The 21,007-nt window shown below is 36.1% G+C and overlaps 1 protein-coding gene across 1 annotated transcript in view; it reads right to left on the bottom strand.

Annotated features, from left to right (window-relative positions):
- TRHDE (thyrotropin releasing hormone degrading enzyme) overlaps positions 1 to 21,007 on the bottom strand; it is a 396,068-nt gene that overhangs the window by 280,576 nt on the left and 94,485 nt on the right. The window contains exon 3 of the mRNA XM_025926745.2: positions 770 to 896. Coding sequence (XP_025782530.2) covers positions 770 to 896 — 127 coding nt within the window. The remainder of the gene's footprint in view (positions 1 to 769; positions 897 to 21,007) is intronic.

Consider the following 21,007-nt stretch of genomic DNA (forward strand, 5'->3'; position numbering starts at 1 on the left):
ACTTCCTGGAAAGTCAGTTCACTCCCCTGAAAAAGCGGTAGCTTCATTCGAATTTGTATAACAAAATTCACTCATTTATTCACTCAGCAAATGATTACTGAACACATTATCTTTGTAAAAGGAAGTAAGAATATTGGTGGTGAACACAATCTCCATTATACAATTTCCCTTCTCTTCCATTATACAGTTTTTATTCTACCTACTATACCTGTACTGACATATGACTAGACAAAAATAATGTGAGGGACAATTAATACATTGAGATCCAACATCTGAGAATTAGGAAAAAGAAAATAATCAGAGTGTCTTCTCAGTGTAAAATATTGAAGAGTTCTGGGAGTCATCAAGATTTAACTTGAAATCCCAGCTCCTCCACTTATTGGCTGCCTGGATGAATGAAATATTCCCTGGATGTCAAGTCCCTTGGGTGGAAAATGTTCTAACAGTACCTACCCATCCAGTAGCCGTGAGGATTAAATGAGATGCTGGCAAGCACCTCTCCACAGTCCATATTCAACAAATTATAGCTACATGGTTATCTTTTGGAGACCTAAACTTACACAATGCCTTTCTTAATCCCTATGAAGACTTCTTGGCAAGACCTAAGAAACATTAGGTTTTATTTTACCTCTTCAGAAGAAATTAGTTTTCTCATGCTCATCTTCTCTAACGTATTATTCTTGGAATTTTCACATCTGAAATAAATGCACGAAGAAAAATTTGCACCTTCAAGGATCCCTTCCAATAAAATAACCATGAAAATACTTACCTAGTTTTGGCAAGGAATAGGGCACTTTAAAGTAGTCTTCATAAAATTCTATTAATCTCTTTGTTATATGGAGAGCATAGTCCCCAGATCCTCTTCTGATAGCATCAGGTCTTGCATATAATCGTACCTAATTAAAAATATATATAAAAGCTACATTAGCCTTTTGGTATTCAAGTTTTATCTTCCCTGCATATATGAATCTGCACAAATCACTTTGAATAGTACAAAAATTAAACAGTATTCTTATTCATATATCAAAGCACGCTGTAGCTGAAAGAACCAAACTTGAACAATTAAAGTAACCAAGTTGAGCAAGTCACAATTTCCTTGCTTTACAAGATGCCATAGAGAAGATTTATACACCTTGCATCAAAATAAATATTCGAGTTATCACTTACATGTGCTTGCTGGAGATATGAAGGTACGGTGGATTAGTATAATGGTTCCCTGACAGTGCTGTAAGTAGGCAGGATATGGTAGCTCCGCAGGAAAGAAAATTCATGGTTTGTTAAAGACACATTGCATCAAGCTTTGGAAGTATCACCAGGCTGAACAAAATGTAATTTGTGCTTCCTTCTTTTCTTTGGAACCAACTGTCCTTATCCTCAGTATGCAAAGTAGGAATCGCAAACTTTTCATGTACATAAATAATCGCCATGCTGGAAGGCCGTCTGCAACGGCTCCCAGCTTCAAAACCAGCTGAAGTGTTTCCTATCTCTAACACAATTCTGATACTTAATGTTGATTTTTAAATCAAGCATTGTATATTATCTAGTCCTCGGCCAAAAAGAAGCCTGAGGCAAATAACATAAAACTGAACAAAACTAACAATTGTACAGAAAAGGTTAAAATGAGATTAGTTTTCATAAAGATTTCATAAAGCCATCCAGCATCTTTCTTCCCAAAGGCTAAATCTGTTTTTCACAGATGTGGCCCCTAATCCTCATATCAATTCTGTGAATAAGATATACGTGTATTTGTGGAGCAGTAGAGAAGACAGCAGGCTGGGAGTTGGGTGTTAGTCCTGCTCTGCCACTAAGCAAGCTGGGGGATATTGAACAAATTACTTAACCTCTTTGGGCCTCAAGTGTTCTCACTTATAAAATGAAGGTGTTGACTAAAGTGCTTTTAAGTTCTAAAACACATTACTTCCAATCCTATTTTATAGATAGAGGAGTTTGTGTTCTTCTCAAATTACTAAAAAAAAAAAAAAAAAAAGATAAATGGTTTGCTGAGTATGTGGAAATGGATATTTATATTCAACAGGAAGACAAAAGAAAGTGACACTCAATCATATAAAAATTGATTATACAATTAACTGTCATCCTCACTTAAGGAGAGAACAGAGATGTATATAAACAAAAAGAGTAGAAAGTTAAGAAAAATGCATCCTGACTTGATATTAGAAAGACCTGTAATTCAATAAGATATTTACTAAATTCAATGACAATTATTTACTGAAATAGTGAAGCTACTTCTCAACCCAACAACGAAATCAAATATCAAACTTGGTTCACAGTCACCTACAGTTTTGGTTGGCAGTAATATAAAACCAAAAACTCTCAGGAGGAACTGACTACAACAGCACAACTTAAGACTCTTAGAGAGATAGTGAATATGATTCCCTGACCCTGACTCAACTCACTATAAACATGCACTGCCTTAAGTAAAGTTCCCAATAAGCAGACTCTAAGGAAAGAGGGAGCATACAAGTCATCTGCTAAGGAAGTGTTCTTAGGAGAAACCTATGAGAGAACAAGGAAGTGAGATAAGGGAGGCTAATAAGCCAAGCAAATGTGTGTGCAATTTGAGGTAAAGTCTTGGCCTCAGCCTGATCCCACAGGGAGCTCTAGAGTATAAATTGCGATTGCAAGTTTGCACTGCATTGAGGCATGATAGTTAGACCTCCATACTCTTATATTCAGTCATCAGATACTGGTTAGCAAGGAGAAGGCATAAAATCCCAAGAACTTATTCTTGGAGCATCTATGTGATGCAGCTCCAGTGGCCCAAAGATCGTCCTTCAGAAAAGATTTTAGGTGTCAACTACTAGGAGCAGAGCAATGAAGAGCTGGGGGATAGACATATCAAACAGGAAAGGAGATCTGGTCTGTGCATCATGAGCATACATCACAGACAGTAATCATTCATTCACGCAGTCATTCACTCCACAAATATTTATTTGGCATCTAATTCACACCAGGGCCTGGACAAAGGATTTTTAACTTAGTGATGAAGAAGACATGTTTTCTAACCAGAGATGGTACAAAGCATTTTGAGAAAAAAACCAATGAAGATGGAATGCCCATCTTCAAAGAGCTTCCCATGTATTGGGTAGGTTAGATAATAACAACAGATAATGATACATGCCATATGAATAGGAAACTAAAATAACAAAGTATTCTGGGGAAGAGTAGATACCTTTAAGAAGGTTCAAGGTGAAATAAATAGTAATCCATGTTGAAACCATAACCAGGACCACTGCAAAATGATGCAGCAAAAGGTCACTGATTTTACTCCCAGGAAGCATCATTGATTTTGGTAGAAACACAAGCATTCCTGTCAATCAACTCTACCAGTTAGTCAAGCTATCTGTAGGCCCAGACAGGAGAAACACAATTAAATCAATCTGGTTGTCAAGAGTTGATGGAAATAATCCAATCTGAGTGAGAAGATAAAACATACGCAGGCTGCGCATGGTGACTACATGTGCTCATTCAAACATTTATTGCACACCTGCTGTGTTCCAGGTATTATACTAAGGAATAGAAATAGAATAATAAAAACTCTTACCACAAAATGAACAAGACATTTACACTTACTGCCCTTAGGAGGTTTATAATATGTGGAAAACAAACAAATCTACAACAAAAATATAATGTAAGCAATGGAAAAGTGTACTCTGACTCCCCCATTATAGAGGATTAACTAAGCTCCTACATAAGGCTAAACCCCCCACATTCTGTCTCTTCTTGCCTTTTCAAAAGCATCATGCCCAAACTTCTCTTTATTCCCACATCACCAATTTATGCCTGCATACTGGATCATTTTCATTAGCAAATACTCTGTATCACTTACTGTGTTTTCAAACAAAAAGTCTTTATTGAGCACAGTTCCTACAAATATGGTTTCCAGCAATGCCCATTGAAAATTTTCCATATAGTTAGCATGAACACATAAGTTAACATCCAAACTGGAACACTTTTGAGAATGAAAACAGCCCTGAGATAATAAGTGTAAGTAGGGTGGTTGCCTAGCTATGCTATCCGCTTCTAGTCTTTCTTGAACTTACTGCCATAAAGCTTTCATTTCCGCTATACAGCAACAGTATTCATCCCCACTGTATACAACAAGCGTTCTCATCAAAATCACTAACAGTTTCAGAATGCCAAACTCAACAGACCGATTCTAGTCTTCAACATGCTTAACTTATCACCGGCATTTGACACAATCATTTCCCCTCCTTGAACCATTTTCTTTCCTTGGCTTCCATCTTATTTTTCCTTCTATCTTGTTAACCACTCCTTCTCAGTCTCCTCACTGATTCCACTGCAGCCTCATACCTCTCATTACTTAATTTTGATAAATCCAGGGTGTCAATCCACAGACATCTTCACTTTTCTGTCTATGTTCAGTATCTCAGTGGTAACACTAATCTCATGGTTATAAATATCAACTAGATGATAAAGACCTACCCCATAATTCCAGAATTCCAGACTCATTAATCCAGCTGTCCATTGGCCATCTGCACTTGGATATCTAATAGGCATCTCAAACTTAACATGTTTGAAAACGGATACCAGAGTTTTCTCCTCTCTTCTCTCCTCCTCAGCCTCCTCCTTCTTCTCCCTCCTTTCTGTCACCCTACCCCCCCAACAACACGCTGTTCCCCTTAAAGATTTTCCATCCAGCTACTTAAGTCCAATACCTCAGTATTATCCTTGTTTCCCTCTTTCTCTTACATTCCATGTTCAATCTGTTATCATATCCTTTGGCTCTACCTTAAAAACATATCCAGACTCCAACCACTTCTCACAACTCTACCACTACCAACCTGCTTCAAGCTTCCTTCATTTCTTAGGTAGATGAGTGCTCTAGTTTCCTACTGATGTCTCATCCCCACTCCCTTCAGTCTGTTCTCTAACCAAATATTCCTTTCAAATGAATATCACTCTTCTGCCTTTCCTCCTCCAGTGACTTGCCATCTCATTCAGAGTAACAGCCCAAGTTTTTATAAGGGCCTCAAAATTCCTATAAAAATCTAGCCCACTGAACCTCTCCGGCTGATTTTCTACTACTTTGCTCCACATGAACTTTACTCAATTCATACACTAGCTTCCTTGGCATTCTTCACATATTCCAGAGATTCTTCCATAAAGGTTTTTGAATTTTCCCTTAGATATCTCCAGGGCTTATTCCCTCTTCTCCTTTAGATACTTGTCCAAATATCTCTTCTTTCTGATTTTCTATTATTTGAGTCTCCTGCTCCAGGACTCTCTATCCTCCTTCCTTACTTTATTGTTTCCTATAAAACTTACCACCATTTAACAAAATATATGTTTTACTTATTCATTTTGTTTCTTGCTGCCTTTTTTCCAAGAATGTAAGTTGCTTGAGAATAAAGATTTTTATCTATTAGTTCTAACTGCATAAAAGTGCCATTATTTTAGGTAAAAATATTTTGTTTAGTTTACTTGTCAAAGGCCTTGTACATAGTAGACATTCAATAAAACTTTGATGAATGAATGAATTTCACAGGTATATGCATGTCCTAAGGGAGTATACAATAGGAATCCTTTAATAACACTGAGATTCTCAGGGGAGGGGATGTTTCACCTACATCTTGAAAGATAAGCCGGATGTAGTAAGCTACCAAGTGGAGAGTGACATCCCAGACCAAAGTAACATTATGTGCTAAGGCAACAATGTTGACCAAATAATAAATGATTTTAAAATTAATAATAAATATTGGCAATTTACTATAATAATTATGGTATTTAATTGGTGAATATTAAGCCAGAAAATGGTAAAATTACTTTTGCATTTCAGAAAGACCCCATCAGTGGCCTATGCCAGGTGGAATAATCGGGAGCTGCTTGTTAAGCCTGCCCAGACAAAATGAGAAATGTGAGGAGACGTATAGTAACAGATGACACTAAAGAAGTAAAAAGAAACTTTAAACCACATTAAAGAAAGGCCTATAGGGGCGCCTGGGTGGCGCAGTCGGTTAAGCGTCCGACTTCAGCCAGGTCACGATCTCGCGGTCCGTGAGTTCGAGCCCCGCGTCGGGCTCTGGGCTGATGGCTCAGAGCCTGGAGCCTGTTTCCGATTCTGTGTCTCCCTCTCTCTCTGCCCCTCCCCCGTTCATGCTCTGTCTCTCTCTGTCCCAAAAAATAAATAAATGTTGAAAAAAAAATTAAAAAAAAAAAAAAAAAAGGCCTATAAACCAAATTGTAGGATATTAATTTAATACTATGGGCACAGGCAAGATTTCAAGCCACAAAATGACATGTTCAGAACTAGGTTTTAACAAATTACATCACTGCAAAGAGAAATTAAGGAATCAATCCCATTTATAATTGCACCAAAAATAATAAGATACCTAGGAATAAACCAAATCAGAGATGAAAGACCTACACTCTGAAAACTATAAAACACTGGTGAAAGAAATTGAAGATGACACATACAAAAAGTGAACAAACATTCTGTGTTCATAGATTGGAAGAACAAATATTGTTAAAATGTCTATACTACCCAAAACAATCTACAAATTTAATGCAATCCCTATCAAAACACCAACATCATTTGTCACAAAGCTATAACAATCCTAAAATTTGTACTAAACCACAAAAGATCCCGAATAACCAAAGCAACTTTGAAAAAGAAAGGCAAAGCTGGAGGCATCACAATTTTGGACTTTTTAATGCAACCCCTATCAAAATAAGACCAGAATTTTTTTTCAGAGCTAGAACAAACAATTCTGAAATTTATATGGAACCAGAAAAGACCCTGGATAGCCAAAGTAATACTGACAAAGAAAACTGAAGCTGGAGGCATCACAATTCTGGACCTCAAATTATATTACAAACCTGTAGTGATCAAAACAGTATGGTATTGGCACAAAAATAAACATGTGGATCAATAGAACAGTATAGAAAACCCCAAACTGAACCTACAAGTATAAAAGACTACGCTAGACAGCAACATGCAAAAGAATGAAAGTGGACCACTTTCTTATACTATACACAAAAATAAATTCAACATGGATTAAAGAATGAATGTGAGATTGGAAACCATAAAAATCCTAGAGGATAACACAGGTAGTAACCTCTTTAACATCATCCATGGCAACTTCCTTCTAGATATGTCTCTGGATACAAGGGAAATAAAAGCAAAAATAAACTATTGGGATTTCATCAAAATAGAAAGCTTCTGCCCAAAGAAGGAAACAATCAACAAAACTAAAAGGCGACCAATGGAATGGGAGAAAATATGTGCAAATGACATATCTGACAGATCTGATAAAGGGTTAATATCCAAAACATGTAAAGAACCTATAAAACACAATATCCGAAAAAATGAATAATCTAATTTAAACATAGGCAGAAGACACAGACATTTTTCCAAAGAAGACATACAGATGGCTAACAGACACATGAAAGATGTTCAACATCACTCATCATCAAGGAAATACTAACCAAAACTATGAGACATCACTTCACACCTGTCAGAATGGACAAAATCAACAACAGAAGAAATAATAGGTGTTGGCGAGGTTGTGGAGAAAGGGTAACCCTTTTACAATGTTGATGGGAATGCAAACTAATGCAGCCACTCTGGAAAACAGTATGTTTTCCTCAAAAAGTGAAAAATAGAACTATCCTACTATCCAGCAATTGCACCACTAGGTATTTATCCAAAGAATACAAAAATACTAATTCAAGGGATACATGTACCCTGATATTTATAGCATTATCTACAATATAGATACACATATAGATAGATGAGATAGATATAGATAGATGATATAGATATATAGATAGTATATATCATATATATCATATGTGTATAATGGAAAATTACTCAGCCATCAAAAAGAATCAAATCTTGCCATTTGCAATGACATGGATGGCACTAGAGAGTATAATGCTAAGCAAAATAAGTCAGTCAGAGAAAGACAAATACCATATAATTTCACTCATACGTGCTTTTAAGAATCAAAATGAATAAGCAAAGGGAGAGAGAGAGAGAGAGAGAGAGAGAGAGGCAAACCAAGAAACAGACTTAACTACAGAGAACAGACTGATGGTTACCAGAGGGGAGGTGGGTGGTGGGATGTGTTAAATAGATGATATCATCCCAGTGCCCTCCAGCCAACCTGGGATTGATGTAAGCCAAGAACTCTTAACTGGAAGAAATTGTATTGTGTTGTACAATCTGAATCCAAACACGCTGAGGCCACACACTCAGGTACTGACTACTCTAACCTGTGCTAACATATGGGCACAACCTGTTGGACAGTTTTAGCTTCCTGTGAACATTTGTAACACTACTTTAATTACTTCCCACCTCTTGCCACATGTGGCTGCTATCTGTATTCACTTGTGAACTTCATAGTGTGCCAAGAACTGGAATTTTTTAATCTACTTTGATATTTTTTATAATTGATAGTTCATTTCAAAGGCAGAAAAAGACAAAAAAATATTACGGCAAGGAAAAGTGTCACTGAAACATAAAGAAAAAAAAAAAAACAGATTCCATCACTGCAGTATAGATGATGGGTTAGAAGGGACTAGGAACAAATACAAGGAAATGAGTTAGACTATTATAGAAGTCCTAATAAAAGATAATTATGGTTTGGACTGGAGAGATGGTGGTAGGGATGCAGAGAAATGGATGGATTTATTCAACTAGTCCTAACATTCTATCTAACAAGTCCTTTAGTTACCAAGTTAATCCAGTTATAGTCACATTCTCACATAAGGACAATCATTCACCTTGTCTGCACCCATCTCACACCAGTGCTCTGTTGGAACAAATGAGACCCAGTTGGAGGATAGGGGGGACTAGTTCAAAATATTTCACCAACTGAGGTGCCTGGGTGCCTCAGTCAGTTAAGCATCTGACTTTGGCTCAGGTCATGATCTCACAGTTTGTGAGTTTGAGCCCCACATCAGGATCTGTGCTTTGGATTCTGTGGCTCCCTCTTTCTCTCCTTCTCCCCCACTTGTGTTCTGTCACTCTCTCACTCTCAAAAATAAATAAACATTAAAAAAATATTTCACCGGGGCGCCTGGGTGGCGCAGTCGGTTAAGCGTCCGACTTCAGCCAGGTCACGATCTCGCGGTCCGTGAGTTCGAGCCCCGCGTCAGGCTCTGGGCTGATGGCTCGGAGCCTGGAGCCTGTTTCCGATTCTGTGTCTCCCTCTCTCTCTGCCCCTCCCCTGTTCATGCTCTGTCTCTCTCTGTCTCAAAAATAAATAAACGTTGAAAAAAAAATTTAAAAAAAAAATATTTCACCAACTGGATAATTCTTGTGTGGTTAGTCAGAAGTTTGCTGTACAATAATTCATTTTATGGCGCAAAAAAAAAAAAAATCACAGTTGTTTTCTTATGTTAGAGTAACAAAGATCTACTTAATTGTAACATAGAAACTAAGTCTTCATAAATATAGTTACCACTCAAAAGCAATGAAATGTAATTTTATTACACCTGCTTATTTGCATTTCCTGACATTCCAGGATAAGAGCCCAGCTCTAAAAATGTAAATCGCTTCCTAGGGTTTCTCCTTCCCTCTGCAGAGCTTCGTCCAACAACCAGTATAAACCAAACTGCCCATTTAGTCCAATGGAAGGGACACTATGCTAGGAATACACAGGGATGTGAAACACAGCTTTCTCCCTAACTACTTCTGTCAACTTGTAAAAGTCAGTTAACTTTTCCAGGTCTTAGCTCAAAGTTCCTTCCGAAGGTAATAGTTTATCATTATATATATATATATATATATATATATATATATATATATATATATATATATATATATATAACATTATATATATATATAATATATTTTAAAATAACACCTGAGAGATTGGTATACCTCAATTCTTCTCATCTAGTCCCCTTATTTTGAGAATAAAATAATGAAAGGTTTTCTTTAATATTCTCAGGGCTTTAATCCTTTGTATTTTTCACTTCCGATGGAAATACATACGTACCACCTGCTCAGCTAACATCTGCTACTCTTGAGAGTTCCTTGTTTCTTCCTATATAACTGTCTATGAGCTTGGTAGTGATTAGACAGAAATAACTTTAGTAGCCAAAATGGAATATAAGAGGTTGGCGTTTGAAAAATATTCAAAATTTTGTTACCACCTGTGTAATAATACATCACAGCAATGAACTAAGATATAGGAGTTACATATTTTTGATCTCTTAGAACACTTGAATGCCCAAAATAGGTGTTCCAAGGGTGGTGTCTTTTGTACTCGCTGGCCTTTACCTTAGAGTTTCATGGACTCAGTATATTTAAAGTATATTTGTTTCCTCTTTTTATAGGATTTTAGGTATTTTAATCATTGAAGGGGAAAAATGAGGGGGGATAAAGGCAGTTATCTCAAATTCCTTTGTCACAAAAGTAGGGACGTCAGTGACTTTTCAATTCTCCTAACAACTGAGAGTGTCTGCTTAGAGGACACGTAGGGATGAACTCTGAGACCACATCTGCACCTGGAAGGAGAAAGTGCCATGATCTGTGAAATGCTATCTGTGCTCTTAAGGATAGGAAAAGTGGCACTGGTGTCAGATATTTGCCATCATTGGGATAGAATATCCTTTGAAAGGGACTCACAATGGAAAGGTATTTGGGGTAAATTTAAACTGACTTTGTCTCTGATAGCTGTGCAATTTATAATAAGAACATCAAAGACTGATTAAGGATTTCATCAACGGGGCATTTATTTATTCAGTTAATATTTAATGAGCATCTATTAGCAGTCAAGCCACTGTTCACATGCTGAGTGTCCACAGGTAAGCAAAAGGGACATAATCTCTTTTCAAAGAGCTTTCAGTCCAGTGGGGAAATGCAGCAACAAAGTCTTATGGTTGAAAATAATAAAGTGGATCTAATTTACACTGGCTCTTCAGAGAAATCCTCTTCACAGAGATGGTGACTGATCAGAACAGGGACAGAGCAGCATGGAAGTATAGGAAAGCAAGCAATTATTCAAATTCTTACATGTAACATTTATCTTTCATTGTATTAAACTTTCAAAGGGAAGGTAAAAATACACTTATAGTTGTAATATAATGCAAACCCTGTAAGCAAACATATGCAATTGTCAGAAATGTTTTAAAATCATACACTAAAAAATCCTGGAGACATTCTTCTAATAATTTGAAATAATTCATAGATTTTCTCATTTATCTTCACAAAATATCTGTAGAATAACTATGAAGTTAGCCGTACCTTCTGATTTTATAGATGAAAAATTTGAAGAGGTTTTTTACAGTCATTGAGTCACTTTAAAGGACAATGAGACTAAATTTCTCTGTGTATAAGCCTTTATTCTAGGTTGTTTTAATTATTTGCTGTGTTAAAAGTGAATTGTAGTAGCTGCTATATAATTATGTGAAACAGTGTGTAGTTATACCAAATAGCAAAGAAGAAAAAAAGAAAACATTTACAATAGTGGTGCACCTGTTCAATAATGAACCAAGTAACATTTTCTCTGATTTGACATTTGCAATTTAGTGTATTAAAGTCAAACAAACCTTCTGGTTTGCCAGAGTCCTTCCCTGAGAAAATTTCGCACTGCAGGAGTACATTAGGAACTTTGGAAGACACAGTGATTATTGCATGGCTTTAAAATATCACTATCATAACACTAATAAATTCACTTTTCCTCTCGCCTATCTGAAAACTCAGTCCCTTTCTTTACCAACTGCAAAACGACAATGTGGTTGTCACTAAATTCAGCCAATAAAGCTGAATTAATTCACCTATGTGAATATAATTTTCTTTGGGTGTTCACCATACAAATCAGTAAAACAGAACAAGCCAGAGAGAAGGGAGCAGGCGCTTTCAGCACTATGTAGAAGACAAATATATTGATATAAAGAGGAAAGGATGTTGTAAACAAGAAACTAAAAGCCCAAGAGTATTAGTCTTATTTACAATTCAGACAGTAACTTTTTTTTTTTTTTTGGCAAAGCAAAAGGGAAATAAATACACACAAAATTCTGACAGAAGCAAGGAACCAGTGCTCAGACATACATGCCAATAAACATAAAGAGGAGGCCAGGAGGGGCCGGGGGCAGGAGCTGGCCTGGCTAAGGCAGGTGGTCCAGGCACAGGGGACGGGCACTGGTGAAGCCTGGACATCTTGAGTGAGGAGTCTTGGTTGTGGCTCTGAGAAACTGAGAGCCACTTCAGGGTCTGTGGCAGAGTAATATGACTGGAAAAGACAAAGGGGGATTATTTAGGCAATGGAACTTAAGACTTGTTGAGAAAGGAAGACTAATGAGTAGAAAAGCATATTACAGGTGAAAAGTTTGTTCTGTAGCTTCTATAGCAAGAACAGCCTAATAGGCAGTCTCTATCACCATAGTCAAAGAACTCATTCTGGGAAGGAGCAGAATTTAGAATTGGGGATGGATAGGTAGTAAAATCCCAGTACTCTGTGAAGCATGAGGTACATGGTAATAGCAAAACCACAACTACTTCAAAACGTACCATTTGAACAGAACACACCACGGAAACAAATATTAGAGCCTCTCTGGGAGTCTTACCATGGAATCCATGCCACAGATCCATAAGACAGATATTCCGAGAACAATGACTAAAACATCTTTAAAGAGGCCGAAGACCAGCCTTATACTCCATTCCACTTGGTATCAGACACTGTCGTAAGGAGACTCCAGAATACCATCACTGATAAAGTTGCTCTGATGGCCTTTCCTTGCTTGTATTTTGCTCCCTCCACCTTCACAGAGTTTGCCTAAGGATTCTGAGACAGGTCTGCTACATATACAGGGTTCCTTTTGGACTAGTGGCCTTTATTCTATAGGGTCATAGACTCTCTATATTTGAAGAGCTTGTCTCATCTCTCAGCAGGACAAGTCTTTAAGTATTGTGTCCATCTTTCCAATCTCTCCTTTCACCTTACCATGTCTGATACAGTGCCATTCACCCAGTAGGGACTAACAACATGTTGCTGACTCCCATAAAATGGCAATAAACTTTGAAGGTCCTTGTCCGTTCCAGCACTAAAACGCTGTTATAATAGATTGATTACACCTTCCAACTACATTTTCCTTCAGGCAAGGAAATTAGCACTGTGGAAACCTGTATAGTCTCTTCTTGTAAATCACTTCACATTTATATACTAAGCACAGTATTTACTAGTTCACTATGGAGCTTACAAGTTCCATTTACTTACAGAGACTTCAGAGAAAGGACACAGCTTTGCTATATTCAGGCGGCTGTTGTCGCATGTTTCTAATACGCCTGTGGTAGGCTGAATAATGGCCCCCAGGACACCACGTCTTAATCCTTAGAACCTGTGAATGTTACCTAAAGGGACTTCACAGTTGTGATTAAATCAAAAACTCTGAGATGAGAAGATTATCCTGGATTATTTGGGTGGGTCCTAAATGTAATCACAAATGTCCTTGTAAGAGGGAGGCAGAGGGAGTTGTGACTACAGAAAAGGAGAATGCAATAGGATGGCAGAAATGGAGAGAAAGCTGAGGATGCCATGAACTCCAGAACATAAGGAAGACAGTTTTAGAAGCTGGAAAGGCAAGGACTATGTCATCGTCTACAGCCTCCAGAAGGAACCAGCTCTGCTAACATTTCGGTTTCAGACCCATAAGACTCATTTTGAATTTTTAACCTCTGGGACAATAAGAAAATAAATTTGTGTTAAGTCACTAAGTTTACGGTAATTCCTTACAATAGTAATAGGAAATTAATACTTCATACTTTTTTAAATTTTCCCACCAGTAAATATGCCTTTTTGTGTAGATTTTCAGCTTCTTGTAGGAACACACCTTGTACTTATTTGTGTGCTGCTCTTTCTGTTGCAGGCATATTATTTACAGCTTTCGAACTGCTGATGTTGGCACACTTATTTTGCTCACACATTATTACCAAGCACCCAACACATTACTGCATATATCTGGTACACACCACACAAAAGCAAGATACTTGAGTAAAAGTTAGAATCACCTACAGCAATTTTCTTCCAACTGTCGTTGCATTCTGCTTTGCATCAGAATCACCTGGGGGTAACTGTTTAAAATTCATATTCCTGGGCCCACACACTCCCAGAAATTCTGAATCACCTCTCTCTGGTAGGAGTCCTAAAATCTCCATTTTGATAAATTTGCCAATTGAATCACGTGTATACTAAAGTTGAGGAACAATTGGCCTAGAGTCACCTGAACAACCTTTTGTTCATTCGGCTCCACAGCAAGCAAACCTCAAGCCTTGAGAGAAATATTTAGCAAAAGCCTCACACATATATATCTTTATTCCTTAAATCTCTTTCAACATCAGAATCTTCAATGAATATACATTCAACATGGCTGGTATTATTTTTAACTCTAACAAATAATCTTTCTTTCTTCCCTGCACAATAAATGATAAACAATAGATGAGTCAAGTCCAATGTTTGGAAACCGGTAAAAGTTATTTAATACCGTCACAGACTATAGATAAAACAGTAGCTTTTAATCCCTCTCTGAGATAGAGTACTTCTTTTGTAGTTAATTGAATTGCAGTTATCTTTCTTAAATGACATAGAATAAATATAGAGAATTTCCTTATTAAGCTATCTATTTTATGACTGGTCAAATTTCTTCAGCAAGACTGATAGCCAAGTACATCTATTTGTACATACAGGAGCTCAGTGCTTAGTTGGATTCAGTTCCAATTTGGTTTGGCTCATCTGTCCTTTCATTCCCTGATTTCCAAGTGCCTGCTGACCTCACTTTTACATATGCCACCTTCCTCTCCAAATCAACTATCCAGTTCAAACACACTCCTGCCTGCCTCTTCTGCTCACCTGTATCTTTCAATGATTCAAGTAGCTTTCTCCCATCTAGGACCAGAACCCAGAATTCATTTGTTCATTCACTCATGTAACAGATACTTATTTGGTGCCAGACCCTCATCTAGGCACTGTGGATATAGAAGTGAACCAAACAGATAGAAATCCCCACCCTGGAGAGCTAAGTAAGTGAGATAAATACAAATATATAGCATGTATGTTAAATAATAGTAAGAGCTCAACACACACACACACACACACACACACACACACACACACACACACACACACACAGAGAAGGGAGTAAGGAAATGTCAAAGGCCAGAGAGAACCTCACTGAGAAGGTGATATTTGAGTAAAAATATGAAGTAGGTGAGGATGTGAGCAATGTGAATACAGATTTCTGGGGGGGTGGAGGGAAGAGAAGAGCCACTTATCAGTGTCCTGAAAACCACTGATTCAGTCCTCAAACAGCTCAACTCTTTCTCTAAAGAAACTGCAAAATATTCCAATCATATAGAAAAGTACGGTACGAAAATACATTATCCTAGTACCCCAAACAGATTTAAATAATGCTGGTGTGTTTTTTTCACATTTTCTTTGGACATTTTTCAACAAGTAAAACATTACAATTCCCTTGAAGTAACACACCCCCTTTTCCCATTCTGGAATTAACCACATCATGACATACTTCAGTATATTTCCAATTCATGTTATATTTGTCCTTTAGTTCTGTTTTACTTCTATTCAAAAGAGTGCCAATTTACATCCCACCAGCAACGTATGACAGTTTGCTTCCCCACATCTTCACCAAATTTTGCATTTTGAAATGTTTGTTAATCAACGGGTGTGAAATGGTGTCTCATTATTAGTTGTAATTTGCACCTTCCTGATAATGGTAATGTCGAACATCACTTTATATGTTTCCTGGCTATTATATTTTCTTCTGTGAACTGCCCTGTTCCTTTGCCCATTGTTCTAATGGATTGTTTATTTTTTTTCTCATGATCTGAAGTCATCCTTTGCATATTCTGGACAGTAATCATTTGCCAGTATAGGATTTGCACAAATCTTCTCCGAGTCTGTGCTGGCCTTGTACACTATGTCTCTGATCAAATAGAATGCTTTACTTTTAATGTGGTCAAATATAAAATGTTCCCTTTAGGGTTTTTCTTTTCTGGGTCTCTTTAAAGAAGTCTTTCACTGCTCTCAAGGTCAAAAAGATATTTTTCTTATATTTTCTTCTAAAGTTTTTAAACTTCTGCTATTCAAAGCCAGAGCTTTAATTCAGGTGGAATATATTTGTGTGAATGATGTGAAATACAGATCTCATTTTTTTCCTATGTGGATAATCAATTGTCTCAGTAATATTAGTTGAAGAGCCTTGTCTTTCCCACTGATTTATAATGCCCCTCTGCATACACCAAGTCACATATACTTGGAGCTCTACCATTTCTATTATTGGTCAGTATGCCAATTATCATGCCAATAGCACATTGTGTAATCACTACAACTAAATGTGAGGCCTAATAAGACACTGATCTTATTCTTTTCCAAAACTTCCTTATTATTCTATATGAATTTTAGGATGATTTTCCACACTTATACACAAAATCCTGTTGGGGATTTTGCTAAAATTGCACTAGATTTGCATGTTAATTTGACATCTTCAAACATTACATCTTAACATCCATGCCCATGGAATATCTCTTGATTATTTCAGTCTTTATCCCACTTTTAAGTTTCATGGTAAAAGCCTTGCACATCTTCTATTAGATTTTATTTCTAGATACCTTATGGTTTGTTGTCACTGTGAATAGTATTTGAAAAATCATATTTCTGATCTATTATTTTGATATCAGCCACTTACTGATTTTTGTAAAATGGCTTGGAAACAAGCCAAGTTTCTGAATTAATTTTAATAGTTTTACTGTATTGTTTTGCATTGGCTTGTTTCAGTCAGGATTCCTAGAACAATGCCAAAGAGGAGAGTGAAAGAAGGCATCCTTATCTTATTTTTTACTGTATTTGGAATGCTTCTATTGTTTCACTACCAACTATAATTCTTGCTGCAAGATAAGGAAATTCCCTTCTATTCATTGTTTGCCAAGAATTGTAACATGAATAGTGTTGGATTTTTCTAATGCTTTCATCACATCTATTCAGATAACATGTTTCTTCTTCTTTCCTGTGTTCTGTTAAGGCAGTAAATTACAGTAATAAATTTTCTAGTGTTAAACTGTTTGCTTTCCTGGGCAGAGGGAGAGGGAGAAGACAATCTACTTAGACAAGCTGGGAACTTTTCCTCTTTGTTTAAGATAAGATGTAACTTAAAAAGCAGAATCAGACCTATAAATCCAGAGAACAAACTGGTGGTTGCCAGAGGAGAGGCACTTGGGAGAATAGGCAGAATGGGTGAAGGGAAATTAGAGATACAGTCTTCAGTTTTGGAATGAATAAGTCATGGGAATAAAAGGCATAGCATAGGGAATATAGGCTATGGTATTGTAATAGTGTTGTATGGTTACAGATGGTAGCTACACTTGTGAGCATACCATAATGTATAGAGTTGCTGAATCACCATGTTGTACATCTGAAACAAATGTAAAATTGTGTATCAACTATACTTAGATAGATAGACAGATAGACAGAGAGAAAGATCTAACTTTTCCCAAATAGTTGATGGAACATACCTATAAAACTGTATAAACCTGGTAGTTTTCTGTGTAGAGAATAGATTTTTGATTAGTGATTCAATATCACTATGGCTATTGATAATTTATATTTTTTCTTAAAACTATGCATATCATCTAAGATTTAAAAAGCATAAGCATGAAATTCTTCATAACATTGTTTTTAAAATCCCTCCCTTATCTATAGTCATTTCCATTGTAATAATGTTTATATATTCCCTTTCTCTTAATTAAGACTGTCAGATAATTTCTTTCATTATACTCTTATTTCTCTGAACTCTTCAATTCATGTTTTAAATATGACCTTATATACAACATCCTTCAAGGCTGTTCTAAGTATAGTTCTATTGCATCCCATGAAGTTTAATAAGCGGTATTTTCATTTTTCATTAATTTCTAAATTTAATAACTTCCTACTTGACCCATAAGTTATTTAGAAATATGTATTTAACTTCCTAATGTACATGATTTTTAGGTTATCTTTTTATTTTCACAACCTAACTTTATTGCCAAAAGCACGGCCTGTTTGATACTGATTCTTGGTATCACTTCAGGTATTCTGTAGACTAGTAATTGGTGAATTTTGTACATAACTGATATGGATGCTTGAAAACAATGTTTAACCTCTAAACTGTAGGTATATGATTCTAAATATACTAGTTAGATTAATTTTGTATTGTCTAAATCTTCTAAATCTGTTAGGTTTTTGCTTCATGTTTCTGAGAAAGCTGTTAAAATCTTCCACAAGTCCATTAACTTGGACTTGGTCCATCTGTAGTTCTGCCCATATATTTGCCTCATATATTTTAAGCCAAAATTATTTGTTGCATATAGGTTTGTGTCTTCCAGGTTAAATCCTTCTATAATTTTAGCCTCAATAATGCTAATGCCTTAAAATCTATTTTACTAAATAACATTACTTTCTTCCTTCTATGTGGAGAATTTGGGGCTTTATATTTAAGATGAATTTTCTTAAGCATAGCATCAGATTTTATTTCTTTTCTGAATTTTACTCACCCATATTTTAATAAGCAAATTCAGTGTAAATATGTGTGTGTGTGTGTGAGTGAGTGTATATATATATATGTGTATATATATATATATATATATATATATATATATATATACACACATATATATATATTTGGATTCTGTGCTTCTTTTTCTTCATTCCTGCTTTCTATTAGATTGATCAGGTTTTCTTTATTCCATGTTTATCCTTTAATTCATTTAGAAATTGTATATTCTATTTATATCTATCATTCAGTGGTTGCACTTAAATGCTAATGTATAATGACTTTACAGAGTCTAATGTTAATTCATATCTCTACATGCCTTCAAAACAAGGACCTGATACACTATACATTCAGTATAGTGTGTTGTCATGTGAATAGGTAGGTCTAAAGCTAGACGACCTGGATCTGGGTCCTTGCTCCACCTCATAGTAATATTTAATAGGCAAGTTACTGATTATGTGTCCGCAGCAGTTCCCTCATCTGAGAAATAAAGTTAACAATAAAAATTTTTTAAATAATTGCTTGGGAATTATGAGAATTAAAGTAGTCATATAAGGAAAGGGCTTAGAGAAGTACCTAGTACATATATTAGCTGTTACAAATGTTCATTCTCCTATTACACTATAGTTACAACACATTTTTAAAACCAGAAAAGTTAACAAGATCCATCTACATGCTGTTTACAAGAGACCCACTTTAGACCTAAAGACACCTTCAGATTGAAAATAAGGGGATGGAGAACCATCTATCATGCTAATAGTCAACAAAAGAAAGCCGGAGTAGCCATACTTATATCAGACAATCTAAACTTTAAAATTAAGACTGTATCAAGAAATGCAGAAGGGCATTACATCATAATCAAGGGGTCTATAGACCAAGAAGACCTAACAATTGTAAACATTTATGCACCAAATGTGAGAGAACACAAATATATAAATCAATTAATCACAAACATAAAGAAACTCATCAATAGTAATACCATAATAGTAGGAGATTTCAACAACCCACTCACAGCAATGGACAGATCATCTCATCAAAAATTCAACAAGGAAACAATGGCTTTGAATGACACACTGGACCAGATGGACTTAACAGATATATTCAGAACATTTCATCCTAAAGCAGCAGAATATACATTCTTCTCCAGTGCACATGGAATGTTCTCCAGAACAGACCATATACTGGGACACAAATCAGTCCTAAGTAAGTACAAAAAGAATGAGATCATACCGTGCATATTTTCAGACCACAACACTATGAAACTCGAAATCATCCACAAGAACAAATTTGGAAAGGCAACAAATACTTGGAGACTGAAGAACATCCTACTAAAGAATGAATGGGCTAACCAAGCAGTTAAAGAGGAAATTAAAAAGTATATGGAAGTCAATGAAAATGATAACACCACAACCCAAAACCTCTGGGACGCAGCATAGGCAGTCATAAGAAGAAAGTATATAGCAATCCAGGCCTTCCTAAGAAGGAAGAAAGACATCAGATATACAACCTAACCTTACACCTTAAGGAGCTGGAAAAAGAACAGCAAATAAAACCCAAAACCAGCAGAAGACAGGAAATAATAAAGATTAGAGCAGAAATTACTGCTACCAAAACCAAAAAAAAACAAAATTAAATAAAACAAAAAACAGTAGAACAGATCAATGAAATTAGAAGCTGGTTCTTTGAAAGAATTAACAAAATTGATAAACCTGTAGCCAGTTTGATCAAAAAGAAAAAGGAAAGGACCCAAATAAATATAATCAAAAATGGAAGAGGAGAGATCACAACCAACACAGCAGAAATAAAAACAATCATAAGAGAATATTATGAGCAATTATATGCCAACAAAATGGGCAATCTGGAACAAATGGACAAATTCCTAGAAACATATACACTACCAAAACTGAAACAGGAAGAAATACAAAATTTGAACAGACCCATAACCAGTAAGGAAATCAGACCAGTAATCAAAAATCTGCCAAACCAGATGGCTTTCCAGGGGAACTCTACCAAACATTTAAGGAAGAGTTAACACCTATTCTCTTGAAGCTGTTCCAAAAAATAGAAATGGAAGGAAAACTTCCAAACTCTTTCTATAAAGCCACATTACCTTGATTCCAAACCAGACAGAGACCCCAACAAAAAGGAGAACTACAGACCAATTTCCTTGATGAACATGGATGCAAAAATCCTTAACAAGATATTAGCCAACCGGATCCAACAAACATTAAAAAAATTATTAACCACGACCAAGCGGGATTCATACCTGGGATGCAGGGCTGGTTCAAAATCTGCAAAACAATTAACGTGATTCATCACATCAATAAAAGAAAGGACAAGAACCACATGATCCTCTCAATAGTTCAGAGAAAGCATTTGACAAAATATAGCATCCTTTCTTGATAAAAGCCCTCAAGAAAGTAGGGATAGAAGGAGCATACCTTGAGCTCATAAAAACCACGTATGAACGATGCAA

The sequence above is a fragment of the Puma concolor genome, chromosome B4, assembly GCF_028749965.1.
Source record: "Puma concolor isolate L17-30 chromosome B4, mPumCon1.1.hap2, whole genome shotgun sequence".
Lineage (NCBI taxonomy): Eukaryota > Metazoa > Chordata > Mammalia > Carnivora > Felidae > Puma > Puma concolor.